At 44.2% G+C, this 27,124-nt stretch overlaps 1 protein-coding gene across 5 annotated transcripts; it reads left to right on the forward strand.

The window, feature by feature from the left end:
* The first annotated feature begins 133 nt into the window (after positions 1-133).
* LOC111960090 (solute carrier family 12 member 6) lies at positions 134-27,124 on the forward strand. 5 transcript variants are annotated; one of them, XM_023981994.2, is made up of 27 exons: positions 134-348; positions 1,936-1,978; positions 2,591-2,818; positions 9,543-9,640; positions 9,753-9,881; positions 10,313-10,459; positions 10,990-11,044; positions 12,311-12,441; positions 12,670-12,911; positions 13,272-13,390; positions 13,696-13,875; positions 13,952-14,116; positions 14,405-14,503; positions 14,872-14,929; positions 15,128-15,302; positions 15,396-15,514; positions 15,626-15,724; positions 16,544-16,663; positions 17,105-17,209; positions 17,491-17,659; positions 17,909-18,104; positions 18,354-18,523; positions 18,632-18,763; positions 19,038-19,163; positions 23,131-23,402; positions 23,613-23,746; positions 23,987-27,124. In XM_023981994.2, exons 3-27 carry the CDS (start codon positions 2,599-2,601, stop codon positions 24,076-24,078), a joined length of 3,552 nt encoding a protein of 1,183 aa, XP_023837762.1. In that variant the 5' UTR covers positions 134-348; positions 1,936-1,978; positions 2,591-2,598; the 3' UTR covers positions 24,079-27,124. The 5 variants fall into 5 exon arrangements, with proteins under 5 accessions (XP_023837762.1, XP_023837764.1, XP_023837763.1 ...); XM_023981996.2 differs by having other exon boundaries at positions 1,936-2,818; positions 9,546-9,640; XM_023981995.2 differs by lacking the exon at positions 1,936-1,978.

Raw genomic sequence — 27,124 nt, forward strand, 5'->3', positions numbered from 1 at the left:
TGTTTCCAACTCTTTTGGAACATCTGGGACAAACCTTTTTTTTCTTCTAGGGATTTATTGTTCCACCCTACCCCGCATGCGTGAGCTCGAAATTACGGCAAGCGAAAGAGGTATTGAGAGGCGGGGGCTGGCACGCGTTTCTGACTGTTGGACAAAGTGCCGACAATAAAGGATGAGGCGAGTACATGCATGGAGCTACTATGGTTTCAATTCATTTTGAGAACCACTAGCAAGCCCAACAGCTGGATACAAGGGACACGAGAGTACTATATACGCGCAATGTATATTGTTTGAAATATTTCTGTGAAGTTGCCGCAGAATTCTGTCCACTTCTAGCCGTTGAGCAAGGTACGTGGAGTTCTGTCACACTTTAGCAGCGTGGCTAACAGCTAACGTTAGCTACTGTACCACTGTAAATTCAACGGACGACATTCGACTGATACCGACAAGTAGCTAATGTACTGAACGAGTTGAGGGGAAATTTCATGATAAGCAAGACAAACGTAGTGTGTTCGTCTAGTTTATTTCGATACCATGACTTGAAAGTTGACACAAATGATCGTGCATATTATGTTGTGTAATTACAGAAAGAAAAGATTGTTTACTCCCACGGAACATCTGCCTGCATACATTGATTGACATGCTAATACATTGTTGACATTCCGCATCGTTTTCCCAACAAAAACGCTACAGCTAGCTACCCATGCTAGTTGTAGTTTAAATACAGACACTTTTTTTCTAAATGTATTTCAATCGCGGGTTTGGAATATATTGATATGACAATTTTTCCTGACTGGTTCGAACTAGCTAGAAATTATAATTGGCTTAACGGTTAAGGGTAGTTACTAGTTAGCCAGCCAGCTAATGTTAGCATAACTGATACTAGCTAGCTCGTCATACGGTATTTCAAGCAAGTGCACGTAGGTGTAACGTTATCAGTATGTTCCATCTGGACATTTGATGAGTTGCTCGAACACAATCTTATTTCGCTTTACATACGCTCCAACTAGTTGCTAAGCGTTCATTATAATTTAAACGGATGCAGTTCAATTCAACAGTCGCATACTGGCCAGTTTTACAGATGCTGGTCCTTGTCTCCACCGTTTGTATAGATTCATGGGATGGCAACCTAGGTTGCAACTAACTACGATACTAAAATTATTTAATGCACTGTTAACTAGCTTCAGTTCATGTGTACCCCACGAACTGACAAGATTGCCCAAACAATTTGCCACACCCTCGTCTAGCTAAAAATGCCTAGTATAAGACGAGTAGTACAACTCGAAATGTTGCGAAACTGATAACAAGCAACCATCCCATCAATACAGCTATAGTACTGCACAAAGACATGGTGCCTCCGCATGTGGCTCGGCTCAAGCTGCTGCTGGTCCAACCGGTTGGAACTGCTCTTGTATAATAATTAAATTATAAACCGCACCAAAGCTACTACTCAACTGAACTACAAGTAACTGCCAGAATAAAGGAAACAATTGAGTTAAATGAGGGATACAAAGCAGGTGTGGTTCCTGAGTTAATTAAGGAATTAACATCACATCATGCTTAGGGTCATGTGTATATCTATGAAGACACTTTATGTTGGTGTTTCCTTTATTTTGGCAGGTACTTGTACCTCACATAATTGAGTCAGAGCAAGGAGACTGTTTTTCAGTCAGTGTTCTCACCTGGTTAACTTTGCAGTTTGCTCCCCTGAGCGGTGTTTGTGAAAGCACATGATTCTGTTCTGCTCTTTGTCAGGTTAGGTTACTGAGTGACAGACATGTCATCACTCATTAATCAAAACAAATGGCTTTTGTATACTGTCACCTACCATACATAATTGAACTCTAATAGCAGCTATCCTCCTTCTTCTTTTTTCTCTCCTTTTGTCTTGGTTCTTACCCCTTCCCTATTCCCCCCCCATCAATCCATCATTAGTCACTCATTGTCATCCATAGAGGAAATCTAAGCTATCACTGAGGTGCATATAACCACAGAGAAAAAAACAAACCTATGTTTTCTTGGGAATACGAGAGCAGAGGCAGATTTGACACTAGGCCTACATATTGATAGCCAGTATTATTAAGTTCAGTGTCAGGTCATTTGGGCACGTACGAACACACCGCACTAATCCAGTTTCTGAACAAGCAAAGAGATGCAATAATATTAATCGAAGTGGAAAGGGAACGCTACCTTTTATTTTTTTTATAAAACCTAAATTGAAAGCTGAAGGGGAAGTACAATTTTTTTAATATTTTTTTTTTATTATAAATCTTAGACACAGTTTACTCCTCAACCTAATTCATTTGTTTACAATTTTAAAGTGTAGGCTCTATGTTAAACCATTACACATTCATRAAATGGAAAAAAGGCACACATCTCATGACATTCATCCCACATGTGCCATTGAAACCAGTCCAATTCAATGGGGAAGTGCAGATTCAAGTCTAGTAGGTGTCTCTCACTTGAACGTTAGCTTAGCATAGGTTAGCCTAGCTAATTTAGCCTAGTGTGGGTTAGCCCAGTATTGGTTAGTCGAGCTAGCGTAGTTGGTGACCCTTGACCTCTAACCCTTGACCCCCATTCCTCCAAGACCCAATAATGGCGTCGGTACGGTTCACGGTGACGCCCACCAAGGCCGAGGACCTTCCGGGACTGTCGGACACCTCGCCGGACATCAGTTCCCGGTCCAGCGGCCGCGGCCACGTACGTTTTGGCTCGCGGGAGAGTGTGAACCGCAGTGAACCGCTAAGCGAGGGGTCGGGAGGGCTCACCACAACTGGTGAAAACGAGACGCCTGACAGGACCAGCACAGAGCAAGGTGACACGTCACTTCGTGTGTGTGTGCGTGTGTGTGTGTGCAACAAGTTGACAACTTTCTGTTAATAATGGGTTGTGTTAATTAGGCACCAAACATTAAAAAAACAGACTGAAACAGCGATGGACTGTCTGGGCTTGTCTAATAAGCAGCCCTCATTTTTGTTTTCCATTGCAAAAAGTGTCCCATTGCATGTCCTAATGAACATGACCCTGTTTTGGACTGTTAGCCTAATTGCTCAACTGTTTGTGGTGTCACCCTCTAGTGGCAGGGTACTCTCAATCATTCTTCTGGACAGAATCAGCTTCTATGTTACAATAATAGTCTCACTGTTAATAAGCAATTACTAGCTCTAGAAATTGTCTCGGCTAGGTTATCTCATTGGTGACGCTTTGGTTTTTTATATCAAGAAAGGAGAAAAGAAACGCAACAAATCAAACAGGAAATGAACTGGCACAGGCTGAACTAAAGAAGCAGACATGCACGCACACACATTTGAAATGCTGGTGGTGAACACCTTTCTCACCTCAGTAGGTACCAGGTCGACAAGGCGGTCATGTCTTGCAATGTACATGTCACTGTATGAACGGCAACCATTAACATGTGCAACAGACTCCATTACATTTAACTCTGCGTGTAAAACACAGAAGGGATCATGGTTTGCAGGGTACCAGAGTGTTAGGTTGTGTTTTGTGGATAGAACTTAAAGTAAACGTGAGAATGTCCTCGTCACTGGCAGTATTCTGGTACATGGAATGGAAGACGTCAGCACAGTCCAGAGCAGCAAGTTTCCCCAGCAGCCTCAGGCCAGTCCAGAGGTGCCGTAGCTGCATCTGTCTAATACAGAGGAGTGTTGTCATGGGTGACAGAAGCCTCCACGACAACACAACTGCATCACAAGCAGTCACTGTCTCAGTCCGCGTCAGTGGAGGCTGCTGAGGGGAGGACGGCTCATAATAGTGGCTGGAACGGTGCAAATGGAATCAAACACATTGAAACCATTAATTGAGCCCATCCTCCTCAATTAAGGTGCCACCAACCTCCTGTGGTCTGTGTGTCAGTTTGTGTCCATCTGAGCACCAGTCCGGTTGTACAGCTCCTTGAGGTCTGACCAGACTCCAAAGCCTGCAGCACGAGTGTCCAGTTTTCCATTGGCCTTCCTAATGAAGCCCAGGAAGTTGTCCCTTAGTGTCATTGGCCAGTGGGACTTTCCTAGTCCAGGAGGAGGGAGGCTCTGGCTAACTGTTGCGTTGTCACTGTTGAGCATGTTCGACAGGTGAGTCAGTCTGGTAGCAGTGTAAATCCACTGGACATTCGGAACACCCAGACCGTTTAGCTCAGGAAGATAATGTCACATGTGGTGTGTGTGTTTTAAGCATAGCCATTTTCTCAAAACTTCACAAGTTTTGTTATTCATTTCCCTCAGAATGTTCTGTGGGAGAGGTACATACTTAGGTTGTAGTCATTAACTTGTTTTTCAACCACTCCACACATTTCTTGTTAACAAACTTTAGTTTTGGTAAGTCGGTTAGGACATCTACTTTGTGCATGACACAAGTAATTTTTCCAACGATTGTTTACAGACAGATTATTTCACTTATAATTCACTGTATCACAATGCCAGTGGGTCAGAAGTTTACATACACTAAGTTGACTGTGCCTTTAAACAGCTTGGAAAATTCCATGTCATGGCTTTAGAAGCTTCTCATAGGCTAATTGACATAAATTGAGTCAATTGGAGGTGTAGCTGTGGATGTATTTCAAGGCCTACCTTCAAACTCGGTGCCTATTTGCTTGATATCATGGGAAAATCAAAAGAAATCAGCCAAGACCTCAGAAAAAAAATTGTAGTCCTCCACAAGTCTGGTTCATCCCTGGGAGCAATTTCCAAACACCTGAAGGTACCACGTTCATCTGTACAAACAATAGTATGCAAGTATAAACACCATGGGACCACGCAGCCGCCATACCGCTCAGGAAGGAGACACGTTCTGTCTCCTAGAGATGAACGTACTTTGGTGCAAGAACAGAACAACCGCAAAGGACCTTGTCAAGATGCTGGAGGAAACCGGTACAAAAGTATCTATATCCACAGTAAAACAAGTCCTGTATCGACATAACCTGGAAGGACGCTCAGCAAGGAAGAAGCCACTGCTCCAAAACCGCCATAAAAAAGCCAGACTACGGTTTGCAACTGCACATGGAGACAAAGATCATACTTTTTGGAGAAATGTCCTCTGGTCTGATAAAATAGAACTGTTTGGCCATAATGACCATCGTTATGTTAGGAGGAAAAAGGGGGATGCTTGCAAGCCGAAGAACACCATCCCAACCGTGAAGCACGGGGGTGGCAGGATGATGTTGTGGGCGTGCTTTGCTGCAGAAGGGACTGGTGCACTTCACAAAATAGATGGCATCATGAGGTAGGAAAACTATGTGGATATATTGAAGCAACATCTCAAGACATCAGCCAGCAAATTAAGGCTTGGTCGCAAATGGGTCTTCCAAATGGACAATGACCCCAAGCATACTTCCAAAGTTGTGGCAAAATGGCTTAAGGACATCAAAGTCAAGGTATTGGAGTGGCCATCACAAAGCCCTGACCTCAATCCTATAGAAAATGTGTGGGCAGAACTGAAAAAGCATGTGTGAGCAAGGAGGCCTACAAACCTTACTCAGTTACACCAGCTCTGTCAGAAGGAATGGGCCAAAATTCACCCAAATTATTCTGGGAAGCTTGTGGAAGGCTACCCAAAATGTTTGACCGAAGTTAAACAGTTTAAAGGCAATGCTACCAAATACTAATTGAGTGCATGTGAACTTCTGACCCACTGAGAATGTGATGAAAGAAATAAAAGCTGAAATAAATCATTCTCTCTACTATTATTCTGACATTTCACATTCTTAAAATAAAGTGGTGATCCTAACTGACCTAAGACAGAGTTTTTACTAGGATTAAATGTCAGGAATTGTGAAACTGGGTTTAAATGTATTTGGCAAAGGTGTATGTAAACTTCTGACTTCAACTGTACATTGGCCAACCGATGTTTCATCTTTGCAAGGGCCACCTCTTTTACAGCCGCTAGCTTCATGACAACAGTCAGATGGGAAATGTCACTCATATCAACCCTGCACATTTAGTGTCTTTCACTTCCAGACCTTTTCTAAAAGTCATCTGTGCGAGAGAGCATGTTTTTGATAACATGCTCCTCTCTGGAGGAGATCTGAACATCATCACCATTCCCCTGTACTGCGTTCAGTGACCACACATGGGCTGGGGTACACTGGCATAGCCATTTCAGCCACTGGTTGATGGCTAGGATGAAGTTGACAGTAGTTGGTTCTATGCTAACCCTGAGTGGGATAGGTTCGTTTTAGCTGCTTCTCACAGGTAACTTGGAGAAAAGAGACTTTGTTCTTATCAGATATAATGTCCACATAAGCCAGTGGTATTTCCTCAATGCATCTCTAAAGTCCAGAAACATAGTGTAAAACCTTGTGGATTCATGCTTGAAGCCATCAATTCCAAATGCTCATTCATGCCCTGTCTGTCTATATACACTACATGACCAAAAGTATGTGGACACCTGCTCGTTAAATGTCTCATTTCCAAGATCATGGACATTAATATGGAGTTGTGTGCTCGAATTGTATTTTTTATACACCTGTCAGTAATGGATGTGGCTAAAGTAGCCAAATCCACTAATTTGAAGGGGTGTCCACATACTTTTGTGCATATATAGTGTATATGCCTGTTTGGGAGCGAGAATGCCTGTAGCTACGAGCCATGGTAGTGTGCAGGCGAGAAAGCTTTTCATGAACACTTTATAGACCGTGGGTGACGCTTTGGTTATTTATATAAAGAAAGGAGAAACTCAACTCAACAAATCGATTTAGGAATTGACTTGCACACGCTGATCTACCGACGCAGACACACACAAACACACTGCTGAGACGATGCATTGTACTGGCTGAGCAGCCCTAACAGACAAAAGCAGTGGAGAGAGTGAGGCAGCTGTGTTATTTCAAGGAAGGTCAAGCGCGTGCAGAGATGGTTATTTTTAGTCGGTCCTGCCCACAAAGCAGTAATAGAATTTGACAGAGTGGATTCATTCACATCACACATTAACTCATATCAGATTCTGCTCCATCAGACACACGCACACGCACGCACACACCTCAGTTGAGCACTATCTGGAGAGAGGGAGAGAGACCCCCACACCTCAGGTGAGCACTATCTGGAGGGAGGGAGAGAGACCCCCACACCTCAGGTGAGCACTATCTGGAGGGAGAGGGGAGGGAGAGAGACCCTTCCCAGGGTCACACGCATAAGGCTACCTTTGTGTATTGCTGGGGAGGTTGTGTTTCCTGTGGCGGTTGTGTTTCCTGTGGCGGCTGTGTTTCCTGTGGCGGTTGTGTTTGCTGCGTAGGCTGTACAAAACATTAGGAAGACCTGCTCTTTCCATGACGGACTGACCTGGTGAAAGCCATGATCCCTTATTGATGTCACTTGTTAAATCCACCTCATTCACTGTAGATGAAGGGGGAGGAGACAGGTTAAGAAGGATTTCTAATCCTTGACTTTTGACACATGGATTGTGTATGTGTGCCATTCAAGGTGAATGGGCAAGCCAAAATATTTAAGTGCCTTTTGAACAGGGTATGGTAGTAGGTGCCAGGCGCACCGGGTTGTGTCAAGAACTGCAACGCTGCTGGGTTTTTCATGCTCAATAGTTTCCCGTGTTTATCAAGAATGGTCCACCACCCAAAGGATATCCAGCCAACTTGACACAACTGTGGGAAACATTGGAGTCAACATGGGACAGCATTCCTGTGGAATGTTTTCAACACCTTGTGGAGCCCATGTTCTGAGGGCAAAAGGGGGTACAACTCAATATTAGGAAAGTTTTCCTAATGTCTTGTACACTCTGGATAAGAGCGTGTGCTAACTGACCAAAATGTATTTGTAAATTCAGCAAAAAAAGAAACGTCAACTGCATTTATTTTCAGCAAACTTAACATGTGTAAATATTTGTATGAACATAAGATTCAACAACTGAGACATAAACTGAACAAGTTCCACAGACATGTGACTAACAGAAATGGAATAATGTGTCCCTGAACAAAAGGGGGGTCAAAAGTAACAGTCAGTATCTGGTGTGGCCACCAGCTGCATTAAGTACTGCAGTGCATCTCCTCCTCATGGACTGCACCAGATTTGCCAGTTCTTGCTGTGAGATGTTACCCCACTCTTCCACTAAGGCACCTGCAAGTTCCTGGACATTTCTGGGGAATATGGCCCTAGCCCTCACCCTCTGATTCAACAGGTCCCAGACGTGCTCAATGGGATTGAGATCCGGGCACTTCGCTGGCCATGGCAGAACACTGACATTCCGGTCTTACAGGAAATCTCGCACAGAACGAGCAGTATGGCTGGTGGCATTGTCATGCTGGAGGGTCATGTCAGGATGAGCCTGCAGGAAGGGTAGCACATGAGGGAGGAGGATGTCTTCCCTGTAACGCACAGCGTTGAGATTGCCTGCAATGACAACAAGCTCAGTCCGATGATGCTGTGACACACCGCGACGGACCCTCCACCTCCAAATCGATCCCGCTCCAGAGTACAGGCCTCGGTGTAACGCTCATTCCTTCGACGATAAATGCGATTCCGACCATCACCCCTGGTGAGACAAAACCGCGACTCGTCAGTGAAGAGTACTTTTTGCCAGTCCTGTCTGGTCCAGCGATGGTGGGTTTGTGCCCGCAGGCGACGTTGATGTCTGGTGAGGACCTACCTTACAACAGGCCTACAAGCCCTCACTGCAGCCTCTCTCAGCCTATTGCGGACAGTCTGAACACTGATTGAAGGATTTTTTTTCTTGGTGTAACTCGGGCAGTTGTTGTTGCCATCCTGTACCTGTCCCGCAGGTGTGATGTTCGGATGTACCAATCCTGTGCAGGTGTTACACGTGTGCTGCCACTGCGAGGACGGACAGCTGATCGTCCTGTCTCCCTTGGTGCTTTCTTAGGCGTCTCACAGTACGGACATTGCAATTTATTGCGCTGGCCACATCTGCAGTCCTCATGCCTCCTTGCAGCATGCCTAAGGCATGTTCATGTAGATGAGCAGGGACCCTGAGCATCTTTCTTTTAGTGTTTTTCAGAGTCAGTAGAAAAGCATCTTTAGTGTCCTAAGTTTTCATAGCTGTGACCTTATTTGCCTTCCGTCTGTAAGTTGTTAGTGTCTTAACGACCGTTCCACAGGTGCATGTTCATTAATTGTTTATGGTTCATTGAACAAGCATTGGAAACAGTGTTTAAACCCTTTACAATGAAGATCCGGGAAGTTATTTGGATTTTTATCTTTGAAAGACTGTGTCCTGAAAAAGGGACGTTTCTTTTTTTGCTGAGTTTAGATGTTTGTGTGTATGTGTAGCAATGCGTGAGACAAGGATGTCACAAGGATCGTCCCTGTGTGTGTGTGTTTTCAAGACGCAGTGTGTTTGTAGACATGTCTGTATTTAACTATGCATGTCTATGAGACTGTCACGTGTTTTTGTGTGTCCTCCCTGGTGGTAGAGGAGAGGGAACTGAGAGTGCTGATTCAGGGCCCTGCTGACAGAGGTATAACTTTTCTCTCCTTCCTCACTCTCCCTTCTGTCTCCCCTCTTTCTCTCCTTCTTCCTTCCTCTCTCTCTCTCCCTTCTGTCTCCCCTCTCTCTCTCAGTAGGAGATGGCAATGCCAAAATGTCCAATGTCTACATCAACAACAGTCATGGGGTGGACGATGATGACTTCTACGACCGAAACTTGGCTCTCTTTGAGGTTAGAGCATCAATCAAAAAAGTGTTTGATGCACTGTGTTTTCTGACTGTCTCATCATGACTTCATCTCTTCCTATTTTCTCTCCCCCCCCCCCCCCCCCTCCCTCCTGCAGGAGGAGATGGACACTAGGCCGAAGGTATCTTCCCTCCTCAACCGTCTGGCCAACTACACCAACCTGACCCAGGGGGCCAGGGAGCACGAGGAGGCAGAGAGCATAGGAGAGAAGAGAAAGGCCCACAAGGTACACACCACTCTGACTCCTTAACTCCCGGAATGCCCTGGCATAGTACTTTGACCCCTGGCAGTAATATCTAAGCGCTGTGATTCCCATGATGCTTTTAGGTTGTACTTTTGACTCCTTTGTTACTGACGACTCCACCCTTACAGCACTGACTTACAGCACCGTACAGAGAATAGATCCAGGGATGTAAAATGTCTGACCTAATATAATCACACCTAGCACGTCATGGATATGATCAGACGTTTTTATTATTTGGAAAATGCTTTGCTACGGTGTTTACTAATGAACAGGACCCTCATATCTAATGCCATTTGTGTCTCCCAGTCTCCTCAGATGGGTACGTTCATGGGGTTGTACCTGCCCTGGCTGCAGAACATATTTTTGTTACGTTGTGCACTAATGATCACTATTCTCCTGTGTGTCTATCCCAGTCTCCCCAGATGGGTACGTTCATGGGGGTGTACCTGCCATGCCTGCAGAACATCTTCGGGGTGATCTTGTTCCTGCGTCTCACCTGGGTGGTGGGAACTGCCGGTGTGCTGCAGGCTCTCTGCATCGTCTTCATATGCTGCTGCTGCGTGAGGATAACACACACGTGCGCACACACACACAGTTTATTTGAATCCACAAATCACATTCCAGTCGAGAAGGATTCAAACATTTCCTAGGTCATGGATATATGGACACTTGTGGATACAAGACGCACCTTCCTCTGACCTTTGCTGTATTAACGATGACAGTTACAACAGGTGGGCTTAAGTTATGTTAGTAGATTGCCATGTTTTGGTACAGAGCTGCAGCACACATGTCTACTCCTGGCAAACAAAAACACACACATATACACACACACACAGTAGTAGCAACACACACACACACACACACAGTAGTAGCAACACACACGGACAGATGCAGACATATACACACACATATATACACATTTTTACATTTTGGTCATTTAGCAGACACTTGTCCAGAAAGTGTTTAAGAGAACAGGAGATAATTGAAACAGGCCTGTTAAGAGCAGTGTTCTGTAGATAGTGATTAGTGAGTATCTTTATGTGTATAGATATATGCATGATACAGCTACTGCTCCTCTCTCATTCTGCAGACTTTACTGACTGCTATCTCAATGAGTGCCATCGCCACCAATGGAGTTGTACCAGGTATTCCCTCCATCCATTTATCCCTCTCTCCCTCCATACCTCTCGCCATACCTCTCGCCATCCATCTCTCCATACCTCTTTCCATCCCTCTCTCCATCTCTCACCTCTCCATCCCTCTATCCCTTTATCCCTCCACCCCTCTCTCCATCCATCTGTCTTGTTGTCATCCAAGTGTGTGTTTAATGTTTGTTATGGTGTAAAAATGCTGGTTACTTTCTCCAGAATTCCCAGGTTTTCAGGAATTTTGGAAAAGTGATCTGAATTTTGCAACTCTGTCTCAGTGAAGTCTGTATGTGTCAGAACTGGGTATTTAAAAATACTTGTAGCTTTTGGTTTAGTCTGCCTGAACTGCCAGGTGGGTGGAGTTTGGCAGTTTTCCAACTATTCTATCGCTTCCACTGCGCCAGGCAGGATAAAGATAAAGTTTTTGAAATGATTTCAAATGATATTTGAACCCAGGTCAGGTTTGTCTGTTTGTTCAAATGTCTGATCTGCCTCTCCCCTCTCTGACTGTACACATTGAGACATAGTGTCCTCACCCAGCAATACCATTCACCACTAGTAAAACCATAGACATAGAATGAGTAATTATACACACATAAGAATGATAATAAAATCATTCTAATTCTGAGTGAAACAACACCCACGCCGGAAATATCCCAAATGTCAAAGTTGTCGTTGAACAATTCTAACATATTCTTGTGATATTTGAATATGAAGCAAATCAATTTCAGTTGATTTGAACTATTCCATCTGACAACATTGTAGTTAGAGCCCCTTACTGATTCTATGTCAAGACAAAACCCCTGCTTCTATCTGCAAAGTTACATTTCCTCCATTGATATCCTCCCTCATCTATGGGCCTGGTCAAAATTAGTGCACTACATAGGGAATATGGTGCAATTTGAGACCTATGCTTATTGGTACAATCTTAGTGTGTTGTCTCTCATTATCATAATACTGTACTATTCTACTTTCTGTCTCCTCTTTTTCACTTTCATAATGCCCATAATGATACTAACACCCATTCTTCTCTTTACTTCTCTCTACTTCTCTTCTCCCTCCTTCTCCCTCCCACACCCTCCTTCCCACCTCCTCCTTCTCCTTCCCACCTCCTTCTCCCTCCCTCCCTCCCACCCCCTCCTTCTCCTTCCCTCCTTCTCCATCCCTCCCTCCCACCCCCTCCTTCTCCATCCCTCTTCTCTCTCTCTCTCTTCTAAATCTCTCCTCCCCACCCTCTCTCTCCCCCTCTTCTCTCCTCTCCAGCGGGTGGTTCCTACTTCATGATCAGTCGTTCTCTGGGGCCAGAGTTTGGGGGGGCGGTGGGGCTGTGCTTCTACCTGGGCACCACTTTCGCCGGGGCCATGTACATCCTGGGAGCCATCGAGATCCTGCTGGTGGGTGGGAGAGCCTTTGTCGCCCGCTCCTCTTCCTCACTGTCATCCTCATTTATAACCGCCATCAAATTACTCTGACGTTCATTATCATGGTTATTGTCATGTTCATGTCATCTGTATAAGTGTTCACATGACAAACTCCAGCATCTACTCACCCTCACCAATCCAATATATCGTTTGATTTTGCGTGTCTGTTATCTTGCTCTCTCGCTTTCCTCCCACCCCCAGATGTACATTGCCCCGTGGGCGGCCATCTTTGTCTCCAGCGGTCCGGACGGTGAGGGAGCAGCCATGTTGAACAACATGAGGGTCTACGGCTCAATCTTCCTCCTCCTCATGGCGTTACTGGTCTTTGTCGGCGTCAAATATGTCAACAAGCTGGCGTCCGTCTTCCTGGCCTGTGTCATCATCTCCATCCTGTCCATCTACACCGGAGCGCTGGTCTCCGCCTTCAGTCCGCCCACTTTCCCGTGAGTTCTTCCGTTGTGATCTTAGAGCGGTTTGATTGACAGATTCATGTTGTAATCGGAGTTGATTATGGGTTGCATTTTAGTCACAAAGAAACAAGAAACTAATCTGATGTGTTTCCATTGGCATGCCTGATTTACACTTTCACTGCTGGTAAACACCAGTGAGAAACCTGAGAACATTGTAACCACTCTCATTGAGACATAAACGTACCCGTATTGACCCATTCTCAAGACTTTCACACCACTCTTACTGCCAAACACTTAAACTTGACTGATGCCCTAATCGACCAATCTTTTCACTGTCGTCTCTGTGATTGACCAATCCCGTGCTCTAATCCTCTCCTCCTCCCTCCTCCTCAGGGTGTGTATGCTGGGTAACCGTACCCTGTCAGGACACATCCTCCATGATAGTCCCTGTGCCAAGACCACCCTGCCCAAAGAACCACCCAGACCTGTGGATACCAACCTCACACTCGCTGGTAAAAACGTCAATATTACCTTTCAATTTGGAAAAATGCCATAGTCAATTATAATGAGAAACATATTTAATGTTAACCCTCGTGTTTTCTCTCGGTCCATTCTGTTTGACATCTCACTATGGGACACTCCCACTTGCGGGTCATTTGCTGAAGCCTTAATCAATCACACCTAATTGGCCAATCAAGGCTTTGAAGGTGTTAGTTCTGCTTGCCATTCGACCACTGTTAGATTTTCTCATTCTCCACCTCTTTACTCGCTTGTTCATTATCGTCCCCAATATCAGCTAATCAACCAATTCTTCTAGGAAACGGCACGGTGCCCTCAACCTTTGATCCCTCCCTGCCCTCCTCTGAGGCGACCACGGCCCTGTGGCTGCAGTTCTGTGAAGGCCCAGACCTCAACGCTTCCTGTGACTACTACTTTAACCTCAGCAACATCTCTGAGATACCTGGCATACCAGGCCTGTCCAGTGGAGTTATCACAGGTACATTCTCTGTCTCTCACACTCTCTCTCTCTCTCGCGCTGTCTTTCTCTCTAATAATTAGTATTCTCTCCATAGAGAACATATGGAGTGTTTACCTCAGTAAAGGGGACGTCCTGGAGAAAGGGTCACTCCCCTCGCCCAGACCCGTCCACCCACCCACCAATCGGCTGCCATATGTCTTCGCTGACATCACCACCTCCTTCACGCTATTGGTGGGAATCTTCTTCCCCTCAGTCACAGGTATATTTCCTCCTCTTTTCGTCTCTCCTGATCCCAGTACCTCCCGATCCCCTTGGACCTCTTGATGTTGGTAGATCTGAATGGGTAGAAGCAGTGCAGTGGTGGAGCTCCCACCATAGTGCTTACAGCTCTGCGGAAACAGAGGCGAGGGGTACTGAGAGATTTGGCACAGGCTGATCCAGCTGTAAAATTATTTTTCATAGATTCATACACCAACTCTGTTGTCTCTCTCACTCTTTCTTTCTCTCTCTCCCTCCTCACTATTCCTCCCCCTTCTCCCCCCTCCAGGTATAATGGCTGGTTCTAACCGGTCTGGGGACCTGAAAGACGCTCAACGCTCCATCCCCATAGGAACCATCATGGCCATCCTCACTACCTCCCTTGTCTGTATCCTTCACTGTGGACAATAAAGCTTTCGGATTTTGAATTGAGAATATCTTCCATATTAACTCTGGGTGCGTCCGAATTGACACCCTAATCCCTACATAGGTCACTACATTTGACTAGGGCTCTTGTAAAAAGTAGTGCGGTGTGTAAGGTTTAGGGGGCAATTTCAGACACCCAAGGACAGCAAAGCTTTTGTATTTTTAATTGAAAATGTCACATGTAAACTCTGTCATAGAATTAGAATCATTCTAGTTACATACACCTGCATGGTGCTTAGTGTGTGGTAATGGGTTGATATTGGGACAGAGTTGTGTTGTGGTTCAGGTGTGATGTGACTAGTGGGTTATTTACCTGAGTGGCCTGGCCAGACCTGAGCAGTGTGGTACTGTTTGGAGCCTGCATCGAAGGAGTGGTGCTCAGAGACAAGTGAGTATATTGTTGTCTCTCTGTGTGTGTGTGTTTCAGGGTGGAGTTAATTTAAATTGAATCAATTTAGGAAGTAAACTGAAATTGGTGTGTGTCTTGGCCTTCTTAGGACACATTCTGTGGTCACACTAACTGACCTGTCTTTCTGTTTGAAGACTCAGTGAAGTCACACTAACTGACCTGTCTGTTGTTCTAAAGGTTTGGAGACTCTGTAAAGGGGAACCTGGTAGTGGGCACCTTGTCTTGGCCCTCCCCCTGGGTCATTGTGATTGGCTCCTTCTTTTCGACGTGCGGCGCTGGCCTCCAATCACTGACGGGCGCTCCCCGCCTCCTCCAGGCCATCGCCAAGGACAACATCATCCCTTTCCTCAGGGTGAGATAGATAAACAAGTGTTGTAGTATATATAGCTCTTCTTTCTCTCTCTCTGTATCTCTCTCGCTCTGATGTTCTGTTCTCTCTGTCCAGGTGTTTGGTCATGGCAAGGCTAATGGAGAGCCTACCTGGGCTCTGCTCCTGACAGCTCTGATAGCTGAGCTGGGAATCCTCATTGCTTCTCTGGACCTGGTTGCACCCATCCTCTCCATGTGAGTGTGTGTTTCTTGGAGAGACAGTGTGTGTGAGAGAGTGATTGTATGTCTGAGTGTATGGATGCTGATCCAGTGCAGCCTGAGTCCCACATCTCTCTCTCTCTGTAGGTTCTTCTTGATGTGCTATCTGTTTGTGAACCTGGCCTGTGCTCTGCAGACGCTGCTGAGAACCCCCAACTGGAGACCACGCTTCTCCTACTACCACTGGTACACACACACACACACAGTCTTGCACAGCTAACCTTGTGTGGACATACAATTCAGTCCCATTCAAAATCCTATTTTCCTTAACCTAGCCCTAGCTCTTAAGCCTAAACCTGACACTAATTCTAACCTTAACCCTAAACACCCTAGAAATAGCATTTCACCTTGTGGGGACCTCGTCAAATTTTTGTTTGTTTACTCTTCTTGTGGAGACTTCTGGTTCCCACAAGTATAGTTAAACACGTCCACACACATTCCATATACTCTATTTACATATCAGCTTTTTATTAATGGAGAAGGACTTTTCAAGTGTGATTGATTATTTTCTATTTCTCAAGTCCGATCAGGGCTTGACATTAACTTTTTTAGCCACTTTTTTTAGTCACAAATTATATGGTCTGTAACAAGCGTTTTTACATCAATGTTTGATGCAAGGAACCACTTTACAAAATAAAATGTGTTACTTCTACTTTTTGCCATAGACAATCAGACAGAAATGTAGGCTACACTCTGTCCATTGGCTTCTCTGCATATTCAAGCCTGTCTCAAAATCCAACCCTGGCCTTTTAAGACTCCTGCCTTGGTAGCCTATAAAATATTACAACATTACAATTGATCCCATTCTGATCAGAGTCATTTTTGATATTGTGATTATTGTATGATATTATTGTTTTTTTTACTTGTCCATTCTTCTTGTCCGACAATAAAAAATAAAAATAAATAAAGTTGTCATAATGTTATTTTTACTTGTCCCGGACAAGAGGACAAGCATTAATGTTGAGCCCTGCGTGATGATTGATTATTTTATCTCTCTCTCTCTAGGACCTTGTCATTTTTGGGTATGATCATCTGCTTGGCGCTGATGTTCATATCGTCATGGTACTATGCTATTGTTGCTATAGTGATTGCTGGCATGATCTACAAATACATCGAGTACCACGGGTAGGTTTCCATGGGGACCTCCTGGAACAAACCAGTTGTGTGTGTTTTTCAGATTTTGTGGTGTGTGTGTGGGCTTGTGTGAATGGAGGTCACAGAAATCCAATTATATATTTTGTGGAGGTGTTACATTCACAATTCAAAAGGAAGATGAATATATTTAGATAACGTGTGGGTGTGTATGAATCTCTGAGTTGTCTTCGTGTGTGTGTGTATGAATCTCTGAGTTGTGTGTGTGTGTAGGAATCTCTGAGTTGTCTTCGTGTGTGTAGGAATCTCTGACACGTCTTCATGTGTGTGTGTGTGTAGGAATCTCTGACATGTCTTCGTGTGTGTGTGTATGAATCTCTGAGTTGTCTTCGTGTGTGTGTGTATGAATCTCTGAGTTGTCTTCATGTGTGTGTGTGTATGAATCTCTGAGTTGTCTTCATGTGTGTGTTCCAGGGCAGAGAAGGAGTGGGGCGATGGTATCCGGGGTCTGTCCCTCAGCGCTGCTCGTTACGCCCTCTTGAGGTTGGAAGAGGGACCACCACACACCAAGAACTGGAGGTATAGTAGACACAACCACACACACACACAGCCGTCTATACACACACCAAGAACTGGAGGTATAGTAGACACAACCACACACACACACAGCCYTCTATACACACACCAAGAACTGGAGGTATAGTAGACACAACCACACACACAGCCGTCTATACACACACCAAGAACTGGAGGTAAAGTATAGCAGTATACCGTTAACAGCGACTCATGCACAACCACCCATGTATATACACCCAATCTCACACCTTTACAATCTCTTTCTCTCTCTCTCTCCCCTCCAGACCCCAGCTCTTAGTTCTATTGAAGTTAGATGAGGATGCATATGTCAAGTCTCCCCGCCTGCTAACCTTTGCATCTCAGCTGAAGGCAGGTAAAGGTCTGACCATCGTAGGGACCGTCATCACTGGAAACTACCTCCATAGCTACGGAGAGGCACTGGCTGCAGAACAGGTTGGTCTCTCTTTTCTCTCTGTCTAGCACTCTTGGTGCATTTCTCTAGAAATGTTTATTTTATTTTATACCTCTTCTGACTTCCGCCCCTCTTCTCCCCTCTTTCAGGCTTCTAATTTTGGCTTTCTCCTTCAGACTCACCTGATGGATCTGTAGGTGTATTGTGTTATAACAACTCTCTCTCAATTCCCTCTCACAATTTCCCCTCTCTCTCTCCCTCTTTATTCACCCCCCCCCCCCCRCCRMRAGACTCTGAAGCACCAGATGGACAAGGAGAAGGTGAAAGGGTTCTGTCAGTGTATTGTGGCTAACAAGGCCAGGGAGGGCATCAGTCACATGATCCAGTCCAGTGGGTTAGGAGGGATGAGGCACAACACTGTGGTTATGGGCTGGCCCCTGGCCTGGAGGCAGAGTGAGGATCCACAGTCCTGGAAGACCTTTATCAGTGAGTACAGGACAGGAGAGGTGAGGTGTGTGCATGTGCGCTTTCTCATCAGGCTTCAAGGCAAAAGCCACGAGGCGAAAGAGAGAGAGGGATGAAAGCAAGAGGGATTCATTGAATGGTACCATTACTGCCATCTGTTTGTCAAACATTGCAACTGGCCCTTTGAATTTGACTACCTGCCATCTAACTTTGAGATGTTGTGGTTTGAATAAACAGCGCCCCCTCTCTCTGTGTGCGTGTTTCCTCCAGACACGGTGCGTGTGACGACAGCGGCCCACCTGGCCCTACTTGTGCCCAAGAACATCTCTCTGTTCCCCGGCAACAGCGAGCCGTGTGCGGAGGGATACATTGACGTGTGGTGGATCGTCCACGACGGGGGCATGCTCATGCTACTGCCCTTCCTGCTGAGGCAACACAAGGTCAGAGAAATATTTAGTCATATAATTTAGTCATATCATCTTCTCGTAGAGAGAAAGGTTGTGTACACGTGTATGTAACTGCCGTTGTTGTCGTGTTTCCGTCCCCAGGTGTGGCGTAAGTGTGCGATGCGTATCTTCACGGTGGCTCAGATGGAGGATAACTCTATTCAGATGAAGAAGGACCTGGCTACGTTCCTCTACCACCTCCGCATAGAGGCTGATGTTGAAGTGGTGGAGATGGTAGGTTTCTGCATAGACCCAATAATAATTTGAGGCCCACGCACTTTACTCAAAAGTTAATGTAAAAATGGTGTAGCGTACTGATGATCAAGAAATATTTTTTGATTCCAATATTGATCGCTAGCTAATAGCTATCTGTTAGGCTTTGTTCATTTGACCCATGAGAAACTGTCGTCCTCTCCCCTCTCCTCTGTACCCCCCTATTCTCTCCCCCCTCTGCTATCTCCATCTCCCCCTTTCCTATCTCCTCCCTCCTCTCTATCTCCTCTCCTAGCATAACAGTGACATCTCAGCCTACACCTATGAGAGGACTCTTATGATGGAGCAGAGGTCTCAGATGCTCAGACAGATGAGGCTGTCCAAGTCTGACCGAGAGAAAGAGGTGCGGAGGCCGCAACAAGTGTGTTTGTTTCATAGTTCTGTTTCCGTGCGTGTGTGTGCGAGAATGAGAGAGAAAAAGAGTGTGTGCGTGTGTTCATCTTCACCTCATCTGTCTATTGTTGTTTTCCTTAGCGAGTTCGCTGGAGTATAGATGAAGTAAGTTTGCTGTCTGCTCAGTAGTAATTGACTCCCAACTGTCTCGTAGACTACGTAGTCCACTTTAGAAGTAATGCCTTATCCTATCCTGCAGCCTACATATTGCTAATGTCGCTAGACGTAAGCTGTCCTGTGTTGGAGAGTGTGTATCAGGGTTGTATTCATTAGGCACCAAATGGGAGAAAATGGACTGAAACAGGGAGGGGATGACCTGAACTTGTCTAATAAGAAACACATGTTTTTGTTTTCCGTTCCAAATGTTTTGCTACGGTGTGCCCTAATGAATATGACCATATAATAGGGCTGGGCAATATGGCCAAAAAATCATATCTAAAATTTGTTCAAACTTATGGCTGATTCACAATATTTATCTCAATATTTTTTACGGTTTCTCTAAATAGCCGTTGTTTCACAATTAAAGGTCAATACACAGAATTTCAGACAGTCAGGAATAATCTAATGAATTTGGGGTTTATAAAAGTATACCTAGGCTAAATAAAAGCCTTCCACAACCATAAGACCCATTCATAATTTAATTATTTTATCAAAATATTTTAACCTGCTTTTTTGCAATAATTACTGATGTGGCTTTTAAATCTGTATATGAAAATGCCAATTTTCTTACAAATTTAACCATGCACAATGCACTTCCACTAATGGTATCAAGCATTCTAGAAAATGAACACCGGTCTCATCTCTCAAGCACAAAACCATTGCTAGTGAGTAACCAGCTGATCTTTATATTTAAAGTCTAGTCAACTTGGATCTATTTGCTTGCTAACAAGGTAGAACAGTCTAACTGTTATGAATACACCCTCCAGTCTGTCTCTAACTGTTATGAATACACCCTCCAGTCTGTCTCTAACTGTTATGCATACAGCCTTCAGTCTGTCATCTAAACTGATTTATGAAACACCCTCCAGTCGTGTCTCTAACTGTTATGAATACACCCTCCAGTCTGTCTCTAACTGTTATGAATACACCCTCCAGTCTGTCTCTAACTGTTATGAATACACCCTCCAGTCAGTCTTCTAACTGTTATGAATAACACCTCCAGTCTGTCTCTAACTGTTATGAATACACCCTCCGTCTGTCCTAACTGTTTGAATACACCTCAGTCTGTCTCTAACGTTATGATCACCCTCCATCTGTCTCTCTAACTGTTATGAATACACCCTCCAGTCTGTCTCTAACTGTTATGAATACACCCTCCAGTCTGTCTCTAACTGTTATGAATACAACCTCCAGTCTGTCTCTTAACTGTTATGAATACACCTCCAGTCTGTCTCTAATGTTATGAATACACCCTCCAGTCTGTCTCTAAGCTGTCTTATTATGAATACACCTCCAGTCTGTCTCTAACTGTTATGAATACACCCTCCAGTCTGTCTCTAACTGTTATGAATACACCTCCAGTCTGTCTCTAACTGTTATGAATACACCCTCCAGTCTGTCTCTAACTGTTATGAATACACCCTCCAGTCTGTCTCTAACTGTTATGAATACACCCTCCAGTCTGTCTCTAACTGTTATGAATACACCTCCAGTCTGTCTCTAACTGTTATGAATACACCCTCCAGTCTGTCTCTAACTGTTATGAATACACCCTCCAGTCTGTCTCTAACTTGTTCATGATATACACCCTCCAGTCTGTCTCTAACTGTTATGAATCTCACCCTCCAGTCTGTCTCTAACTGTTATGAATACACCCTCCAGTCTGTCTCTACATGTTATGAATAACACCTCCAGTCTGTCTCTAACTGTTATGAATACACCCTCCAGTCTGTCTCTAACTGTTATGAAATCACCTCCGTCTGTCTCTAACTGTTATGAATACACCCTCCAGTCTGTCTCTAACTGTTATGGATACACCCTCCAGTCTGTCTCTAACTGTTATGATACACCCTCCAGTCTGTCTCTAACTGTTATGAATACACCCTCCAGTCTCGTCTCTAACTGTTATGAATACACCCTCCAGTCTGTCTCTAACTGTATGAATACACCCTCCAGTCTGTCTCTAACTGTTATGAATACACCCTCCAGTACTGTCTTCTCTGTTTTGAATACCCCTCCACGTCTGTCTCTAACTGTTATGAATACACCCTCCAGTCGTCTTAACTGTTATGAATAACCCTCCGTCTGTCTCTAACTGTTATGAATACCACTCCAGTCTGTCTCTAACTGTTATGAATACACCCTCCAGTCTGTCTCTAACTGTTATGAATACACCCTCCAGTCTGTCCTCTAACTGTTATGAATACACCCTCCAGTCTTCTCTCTAACTTATGAATACACCCTCCAGTCTGTCTCTAACGTTATGAATACACCTCCAGTCTGTCTCTAACTGTTTGGACAACATGGCCTGGTTACTTTCTTTAGATATTTCAGTCAATAGCCTACCTGGATAAGATGCTTATTTTTCAGAATGAGGACAAGTTGCCAATTCCTTATATAAATTAGTTTTTTTTATGGTCATAATTCTAAAACCAGACTAGACAGCTAGCATAACAGATACTGTGGACATTTCTAAAACACAGACTAGACAGCTAGCAGTCTGTGGTTACAAATCCTAGCTAGCGGTTATGTGCGTTAAAGCATCCTAGCTAGCGTATGGTACTGCTGGTATTAAAATCCTGCTAGCGGTATGTGGTTAAAATCCTGCTAGCGGTATGTGGTTAAAATCCTGCTCAGCGGTATGTGGTTAAAATCCTCGCTAGCGGTATGTGGTTAAAATCCTGCTAGCGGTATGTGGTTAAAATCCTGCTAGCAGGTATGTGGTTAAAATCCTGCTAGCCGGTATGTGGTTAAAATCCTGCTAGCGGTATGTGGTTAAAATCCTGCTAGCGGGTAATGTGGTTAAAATCCTGCTAGCGGTATGTGGTTAAAATCCTGCTAGCGGTATGTGGTTAAAATCCTGCTAGCGGTATGTGGTTAAAATCCTGCTATTGGTATGTGGTTAAAATCCTGCTAGCGGTATGTGGTTAAAATCCTGCTAGCGGTATGTGGTTAAAATCCTGCTAACGGTATGTGGTTAAAATCCTGCTAGCGGTATGTGGTGCTGCACGCGACAACCTGACCATTCATTTTCCACAGTCATGTTCATTGATACTCTCGTCTTAGTAGGGTCTGCTCTGTTCTACATTTTGGGAGTTGAGACATAAAAAGGGTATCGTTTGAAAAGGTCAAGTCTATTACAGTAAAATAATGTCTCTCAGTGTTTAGGTGTCCATGTGACCGATTCTGTTGGACCAAACCTCAAATGCAAGTTTAAACTGCTTGTTGTCAGAGAGGAAGAGGTGATTTTTAAAATGTTTTGTTGTGAGTGGCAGGAGAAGGGGCTTGGTGTCTGTGCTAGTGAGAAGGTGCACAGAAGGAGGAGGGGCTTGGTGTCTGTGAGTGGGAAGGCACACAGCACAGAAGGAGGAGGGGCTTGGTGTCTGTGTGGGAAGGCGCACAGAAGGAGGAGGGGCTTGGTGTCTGTGTGTAGGAAGGCACAGAAGGAGGGGCTTGGTGTCTGTGTGGGAAGGCGCACAGCACAGAAGGAGGAGGGGCTTGGAGTCTGTGTGCTAGTGGGAAGGCGCACAGCACAGAAGGAGCGAAGGAGACGAGACCAAAAAGACACAGAATGCTCAAACATTACAACATAATCTTGATTAAGGCATTTGGAACATCACGTAAAAAAATTTTTTTTAAATCTAATCAATTGGATATATTGCCCAGCCCTACCCTGTACTCAGTGACTGAGTGTCTTTTGTAGGTGTATTTCTCTGAGGGAGGGAGGGGGAGAGAGGTAGGATTTCTAAACGTGTGTTACACATTCTCTCCCCCAGGCCCAGTTGGTAAAGGATCGTAACTCCATGCTTCGGCTAACCAGCATTGGTTCTGACGACGATGAAGACACCGACGGGGGTGGAGGCCCCACAGGAAATGCCGAAAAGGGAGGAGGAGCAGCCGGAGGAAGGGAGAGGGATGGAGGGATGTCAGCCTCGGAGAACAGACGAGTCCACATGACCTGGACTAAGGAGAAGGCCCTGCAGTACAGAGCTACACACTCCGGCTGTAGTACGCCAGAGGGCTTCAGAGATATGCTCAGTATCAGGCCGTAAGTCACACACACGCACACATGCATGGACACACGCACACATGCACGGACACACACACACACACACACACACACGCACGGACACACAGCACGCATGGAGACACACGCACGCATGGACACACACATGCATGGACACACACACTTGAATGGAGACACACACAAACGGATGAATGTTGATGATTGTTGTTATTAATGATGTCTCTCTCCCAGGGACCACTCCAACGTGCGGCGGATGCACACGGCCGTCAAGCTCAACGAGGTCATCGTCAACAAATCCCATGATGCTCGGCTGGTCCTGCTCAACATGCCGGGACCGCCACGGAACCCAGCCGGAGACGAAAACTGTATCCTTCACTTCCTACTTCCTGTTTACTGTGCTTCTCTTCCTGTGTACCAGGGTTGGACTCAATTCCATTTCAATCGATTTATTTTTCATCTCCTTAATTGAGTGAATTGAAAATGAACCAATAGCTGTGTGTTCTGTCATAGCTATAGTAGACGCAGTAGTAGTTACAGTATGATGCTTTTTATTGTTATTGAGAAAACATTTCCAAACAGTGGACCAGTCCTTAACCGATGGTCAGATATGGAATTTCTGGAAGTTCTAACTGAGGGATTGGAACGCGTCCTATTGGTCAGGGGTGGAGGAAGTGAAGTCATCACCATCTACTCCTGATTTGCTCACACAAACCAGCTATGTCAGAGCAGCCAATCACATGGAAGAGAATGCTAAGGGAGGTGGGGCTAAGGAGCCCTGGGGGTGTGGCCCCTCTGTCAGACAGCGCAAAGATGGACTGTCATTGGCTGCAGCTTGGATAAACCCCTCCCATCTCTCCGCTGTCAGTCATTATTCCTAGGCTTCCCCATTCCACTAAAGACAAGCTACAAAAAGCCAACACGATTCATCAAGTGAACATTGAGCGAGAGTTCTCATAATGTGTGTCTAAGTGTATGAGAGATTTTCATCTCAACATATAATACAAAAAGGACCAGCCCACGTGACCAGACCAGGAAAACTCCTGGTTATAGCTGATAACTAGGGCCCTGAGTTTTCCTCCTGATCAGGTCACATGGTCAGGAAAAACTCCTGGCCCCCCACATAATGCACAATAATATACAGCAGTGGGATCAGGGACCAGTGTTTATGTCCCAAATGGCACCATGTTCCCCATAGTGCACTACTTTTGCACTAAATAGGGAATAGGGTGCGATTTTGGACTTACAGTGTGTAGTATGAGCCTGTGTGGACCAATGGATGATAGTCATAATCTAGTAGACAGACAGACCATATAGAATCTAGAACACCCTGAAACAGTGAGTGTTCCACTGAGTGACTCAGGGGTTAGTTATAGTAAACGACAACAGGCAGTCTTTTCCAAAATCCACTTGTCTAACATGCTAGAGTGAAGCTGTGCATTCTACGTAGTATGGATTATTGGAACGCAGACCTGATGATGAGTGGATTGTGTGGTACGAGTGTGAGAAAATGTGTACTTTGTATGTATGTACATTGTGTAGGCTAGAGCTAGACAGAGAATGGACTTGGGTTCATATACTATTTGAAATAATTTTAAATACTTGAGCTATGCTTGATGGAACTAACAGAATAGTGCCAAAACATGCAAACCCAACGTTTGGTATTGGTGTCTCCAACCAGGCAAACTAAAGCAGACAGACGCTCAAGAAGAAACATTTTAAATAGTACCCAGGTTTTGTGATGATAAGTTATAATAGCCTGCTGGTCTCTGATCTGTATTTGGGTCATTATCATTAAACCAGTTTTAAAATGTCTGTACCAAATTGAGTTACAAAACCATGATGCATCTTCAAAAATCAACTATCATTCTGAAGAATAAGATGTCTAGTTTTGGGGAAAGTGTTTTATTTGAAATAAATGTTACATTTTCATCCCAAATTCTCATTACCGAAATGCGTCTGGATTAAATTCTCTGGTCTATTAAAAAAATAATCTTTACAAAAATTTAACCTATTTGAATAAAACACCAAATATGTTGCTGTAGTTTGTCCATAAATCATAGAAATGGTATACTAGTTGGAGTTTACATTAAAGTATAATATTTATTAAGTACAAATGGACGTTTCATTACTTATTCAAGTTCCTGTAAAACATTTTTAATAAAGTTTTATTCACCCATGATGCATAATCTAGAGGAGTAGTCCTTATATGAGCACAAGTTGTTAATTTATTAGCTTGTATGCCTTCAGAATAAGGTTCTTCTTCTCAAACCCCCCCTTTACCCCACTTGGCCTTCTCATTACTGAAATGGCTGAAGAGCTCAAATAGGGGGGGAAAAGTAAGATTTTGTATTTTATAATAATTGTATAATTCTATTTTCAGTGTTATGTTTAACTCGGGCCTTTTCATTAGGGAAGACATTTAAAAAAAAAAATCTAAATATTGATTTGTTTATGACTTTTTTTTACTTTTAAAACTGTTACGGTAATGACAATTTTGTGAAACTGTTGGTAAAATGCATCATATCTGATCAAAAAACTATTATGAAATAGATAAGTACATATCCTAATCTCATTGATTTCAAGAGGATATTTTGTGAAAAATTACAACATTTTGGCGGACAGTTTTGTGAAAATGACCCATTTGCTATAGCCAACTCCTCTAACTATACAGCCATAGGAGTTAGTTAAAGCATAGACAGATCTGGGACCAGGCTGTCCTTGAGTAGAGAGCGGTGTGAGTAAGACATTTGTAGTTCAGGACTTGGACTGCATAAAGGTACATGTGTTGACAGCAAAGGCTCCTAGTTTAGGTGAAAATTATGATGATGCAGTGTCTATTCCCTAGATGTGTTTTCTCAAGGCGGGTCCCCAAATCAAGGCCTACCAAGTCAAATCAAGGCCTACCAAGTCAATATCAAGGGGGTGATTCACTTTAAACACAACAGTAGTCAATTGAAACCAAATTATTTTAGGCCTGCCCTGCCTGGTAGGTGAAACACTTGAGTGAGAGAGGTGTGGAAGGTTTTAAGTATGTAAGGAATGGATTGAAGTATTGTGAATGAGTAACAGTGTTGTAGGTAGCCATATTAGGTGGGGGGGGGGGGGGGGTTATTGTTGCACACTGGACCACCGTTGTAAAGAGACCATTACCCTGCATGCTGTTTTAACATTGTTTTTACGTTGCACTGTCAGTGAAAGGGAGGGATTGGAAGTTTGCGTGCGCGCTTGTGTGTGTGTGAGAGAATGATTATGTGTATGCTGTATGTGGGTGAGCTGTATGCTTACACCAAATAAGGAAAAAGGTGATTTAAAAAAAAAAGAAGAAAAAAAAGTTATCTTACGAGTTATCCTCCACCTCGCTACCTACCTATTAGTACATGCCTGTGCTGTTCCGTCAGCTTCTGCTGTGCTAACTGCCCATTTATTTCCCAAATGGCACTCTACTTCCTTTGTAGTGCACTATGTTGGGAATTAGGGTGCCATTTGGGACACCAGCTGGCGGTATTTTATTCCACAATGCTTGTCTTCGATCTTCTCAATGTATTGACTTTATTGTACAGGGATGGATTATTTGTGTTCAATTGTTTTTCCTCCACCATTTGTTTTTGCTTGTACATAAAAACTTAGAGAAATCCCACTTTTTTTTTTTTTTTTTTTAATTACATGAATATAAAACAATAAAAAAATGTTGCTTGAGAAAATGGGAATAAAACCAATTTTGAAATAAAGATATCATCACTTGT

This window comes from Salvelinus sp. IW2-2015, linkage group LG37 (assembly GCF_002910315.2).
Source record: "Salvelinus sp. IW2-2015 linkage group LG37, ASM291031v2, whole genome shotgun sequence".
In the NCBI taxonomy this organism is placed as follows: domain Eukaryota; kingdom Metazoa; phylum Chordata; class Actinopteri; order Salmoniformes; family Salmonidae; genus Salvelinus; species Salvelinus sp. IW2-2015.

Excerpts from the sequence above, each read along its gene's own strand:
- LOC111960090 (XM_023981994.2), top strand. The coding sequence starts at position 2,599 with ATGGCGTCGGTACGGTTCACGGTGACGCCCACCAAGGCCGAGGACCTT. Across the intron at positions 18,105-18,353 it reads GTCCTGGAAGACCTTTATCA|ACACGGTGCGTGTGACGACA; the intron begins GTGAGTACAGGA and ends TGTTTCCTCCAG. Across the intron at positions 19,164-23,130 it reads AGGTGCGGAGGCCGCAACAA|GCCCAGTTGGTAAAGGATCG; the intron begins GTGTGTTTGTTT and ends TCTCTCCCCCAG.